This window comes from Alternaria ventricosa (genome assembly GCF_023758065.1).
Source record: "Alternaria ventricosa strain BMP 2768 chromosome Unknown scaffold_32, whole genome shotgun sequence".
Lineage (NCBI taxonomy): Eukaryota > Fungi > Ascomycota > Dothideomycetes > Pleosporales > Pleosporaceae > Alternaria > Alternaria ventricosa.
The window spans coordinates 64,271-68,424 of record NW_026055712.1 but is presented as its reverse complement, the minus strand read 5'-3'; the positions used below and the strand labels follow the sequence as shown (position 1 = coordinate 68,424).

The window sequence follows — 4,154 nt, the reverse complement described above, 5'->3', positions numbered from 1 at the left end:
TGGGACGAGCGTCGGTGGGTGCGAGATGCGGGAGAGTCCCGTCGCTTCCTCACTTTGGTCACGGCTCAGACGCGCTTTCCGTCTGCGTCAAACGTCGCCTCTCCAATAGACTTCGCCCTCTACCTTCACTCCCCAATAATGCACTCGGGCAGAATGATCATGGGTCTTTTCTCTGTACTGCCATCACACTAATGAACTCAACGTAATCCGCAGGTTCGCTTCACACGTCTCAGTCCGCTGCCGATGTTGGCTTCCAGACTTCCAGCCATCTAGACCCAACACACACCTGGGCAGTTCGCGACTACGTCATGAGACTGCATGCGTGTCACATCGGGACTTTGGCTGCAGTCCCGGCAGACCAATAGAATGCTTTACCAGAACGCTAGCCCGCCATACCACCCCGACCCCTTCATCGCTTTTCTTACGCGAATGGCGTTGTCGCTTTGCCATGTTCACTCACGGACAACACCCTTAGTAGCTATCTCCGCGCTTGCCCAGGTGGGCGGGTACTGGTGCAAGGACGCGGCCATTTGGCTCACTTTGCACCACCCATCACCTGGAACATGTGCCATTCGGACCCCATCGCTCAATCTTCAGTCGCCTGGTCTCTGGGTCCCAGTCCCCACCGTTGCTGCTGTTTACCGCGTCACGTACCAGCCCCACCGCTGTTTCTGCGAGCACGCGACATATCATTTCACGCCCGCGGCTCAGAACGCTGTGTAACGTTTCCCGTAAGCCGCACAGACTCTTGCATGGGTTCAGTCGACCCTAGAACTGCCGCCGACTGGCTGCCTTCCCGAGAACCCATGTGCCTGCCCAAGGTTTGAGCGATTTACACTCGCCGTGATCTCTGCTTCCAGCCACCCAGCCCTTGCCCCGACTGCCGCACTCCCATCTCCGTCCCTGGAATACCAGACACACAGCCACCACCCCAGGAACCGGCGCCTTGCATATTGAACAAACGACAACTTCAAGCCCAGCGCCCTCGTTAGAATAGTAGTGACACCTACATCCTGATGCAGGTAGAGGTGGCGCAAGTCTGATCCGGAAGAGACGGCAACGCTGCTTCCATCACAGTCAATCCCCACAATGTATCAGCGCTAGCGCCCACGGCGTCCACGTCTATCACCGTCAACGTTCACGTGGCTATGCATGGTAGCTGCATGTCACCCGCAGACGGCAAACCCGAGGCGAATCTTCGGCACGACATGGCTGAACGCGCTGTTGGTCAAAGACAACGTCACTGCGCAGCAGGTCATGATACCAGAAACCCGTAACAAAGACCAACCTGTCAGTTGGAAAATAGAACGAGGCTATACCCAGTATACATTGCGGCGGAGAAACGCAATGTAGTCGACGAATCCTAGACGTTTGGAAAACACACGCAAGCATTGGGATGCAAGACCGTTGTCCTTTGCTTACCTGGCGGTGCGGAAAGTCAGTATTGAAGTCCAATATCTTTTCCGTCGGCACATCCGCAGTTGCAAACACCGGCGCCGGAAGCTGTCCGCGTGGTATCGGGCGCTCGCGCAGTGGTGATTTTGAAGAGACGGCACTCATTGTCTTCTAGACTATGTTTGGAGAGTCAATTGTATTGTTACAATATCATGGCCTCTGCAACGGCCTGGGCCTGTGCTGTCTTGCGAGCCCCTAGCATCTTCACGACGAGCTTATCTTCGGTACTCGGTCATGATTAAATATCACCCCATACGCAGATACCTCCTTTACCATTATCGAAACGGCCCGTCTATCTTTTTCATCATCCGATCAGCCACTGTTTTCATGCCCTTCGGCGAACATGTACCAAGCCAACGAACTCAAGCGCTCGTCTTACGACTCCCCTTCCACCCCTCAAAACACTTTGCCCCGCGAGGATTTTGTGGGCCCTAATCGGCAACGGGCGCACGACCACGTTGAGAGGGTCGTTCCTCGCGCCGGCAATGGTATGTCTTCCACGACCCTTGGCACTTTCGTCTCATCTAATAGCACTTCAGGCTCGGCATCGACGGCTCCACCCACCAATATTCTCGATCACAGGCCGATAGAACTACCAGATCACGTAGTCATCGCATGTCCCCGGCGCATCCACTCTCCCGCGCGCGCGATTCGCGACGATCCAAGCGACAAACAAGAGAAGATCAATCGATACCTCGATGAGCTGGACGCGGCGGTAACCGGAATCGACCAAGAACTAAGGGGCTTTTACAAAGTGCGGCCTGGCGGACAGGTAGCTCCATGGCGTCTGTCGCATAACGGCGGATCGAGCTTGAGGTGGGGTTTCCGCACCGAGGAGACGCAGCCCCTCGAAGACCTCACGGCCGTTTCTGGTGGGCTTCTGGTGCTCCTCCGCCACGGAACCGAGTACTGGGAGCCTGGCTTTGGGGGCACAATCGAGGCTGGCCACACCGTCTGCCCAATGGGCCCCCTTGGATCGTCGGAACCCGTCGATATTAGCCACCGACACACGAGTCCGAGCCTCATTCCACCGGCCGCTGATCGCCCGTGGGGGGAAAACATTACCGACCGGCCCGGCTCCGAACCAAAGCGCTCAGTCAGCGCTTCCTATCAACCGCCATATGGTGAGCTGCCCAAGCATTGGGTGGAGAAGCTCAGCCACTCAACTGGGTCACATTCTCGCGCTGATGGAGACGACCTGTACCGTCGGGACTCATTCGACGAGAGGTCGTATGCGCCCGAGGGATTAGTCCACCTCCAGGAGAATGACTACGAGCTTGCCCAGTTGAGTATCAACCCATGCAAGCTTAGCCAGACACGCCACGAAGAAGGTGAGCTTGAACAAATGTACCATCGGGAATACCTTCTCACTGGCATAGCTGAGGCCACCGTTGCCCTTCCACCTAGTCCCTCTGACGGCTCCGAAGACGTTGGGTATGAGGCAGATGATGAGCCCCTAGCTGGTTTACCCTTTGACGAGGAGTCTTTCTCAGATCCGGCTGTACCCGGGCTAAACATGGATTGGGTCTTCCCGATCGAATCTTCCACACGGATCTACGAGGATCCTGTGAAGCACGACCAAGGCCACTTCGTCGCCCACGTCTACGGCGATGCTTCGGTAAGCCCCTTCACCTCTGCACCCAGTCTGGGGTACGTGGAGAGGGCCACTGTCGAGGCTACGAATTCCACGGACTGCAACCCTTGCAAGAAGGTTGGTGCTTCATCTAACACCATCGCCTCAAACTCCTCCGAAGAGATCCAGGCAATTCACGATGTAGTCGGCCCTCAGCCTACCTGGCCTCGGATTCCGACGCGCCAAGAGGCCGGCAACGACCTCGCCGTAGACATGTGCGAAGATGCGGAGCAGGCACGCGAGGGAGCCAACTGTCGGCCGAAGGATGTCTTCTCTGTCATCCCTTTTGTCAAGTCCATCGGCAATCGTTTTGTTAACTCTGTTGTCGCGCGTCTTTATCACCGCCCTCGGGATCGTTCTTTCCGATCAAGAAGAGATGGTAGGGTCAATATGAGCGGCTGTTGAGGACTATGGCAATTTGCGGAGTTGGCGAGTGCATTCAGCACGACATGTGTTCGGTGTTTTGGTGATTTCTGGTATATTCAGGGGCATGGTGTTCATGTTGGAATCAAAGTCACTTCTCACTCAGGGCATAAACATTGGTATCATTTAATGTGTGAGTTGGCGCGCCATGTCATTCATTTCCTAGCTTGGGTCACCACCTCAAGCCTTTACGTTTCTTGCTTTCAGCGCATCGTCAATGTAAAGTATATTGCCCTCGCTTTTGAGCTTGAACTTTGCGCGTTATTCTACGATTCCCCGGTTCAATATGTCCTTTTCATAGAGGCACCGACGCATTTACCTTACGAGTTTCCGCTTCCCGCTTCGCGCTTCCTGCACACAGTATCTCGGCGGGCGGGAGGCGAGGGTCCTAATGTGCTAGCTTTCAGTCAACTCAACGTCGGAACTGCACCTGCATTATCGAGTTTTGTTCATTAGCTACAACGCCACGTCGCTAAACCACCTTCACTACAGGCGTATACACGTTACACACGCTCTAAACACTTTATCTATAATATAAATATTTATATATTTTATTATCTATTATTTATCTAATATTATATTTTTAATTTATTAGTAAACTAATAATTTTATAGCCTATAAACTAGTTCTAAAAGAGTAAAGT

General features: G+C 54.0%; 1 protein-coding gene across 1 annotated transcript; it reads left to right on the top strand.

The window, feature by feature from the left end:
- Positions 1-1,798: 1,798 nt before the first annotated feature.
- J4E93_010550 (uncharacterized protein) lies at positions 1,799-3,493 on the top strand (the record flags this gene model as incomplete). The annotated part of the gene is made up of 1 exon (XM_049348428.1): positions 1,799-3,493. The coding sequence occupies one exon, from the start codon at positions 1,799-1,801 to the stop codon at positions 3,491-3,493; it is 1,695 nt and encodes a 564-aa protein (XP_049194380.1).
- Between the last annotated feature and the right edge of the window lie 661 nt (positions 3,494-4,154).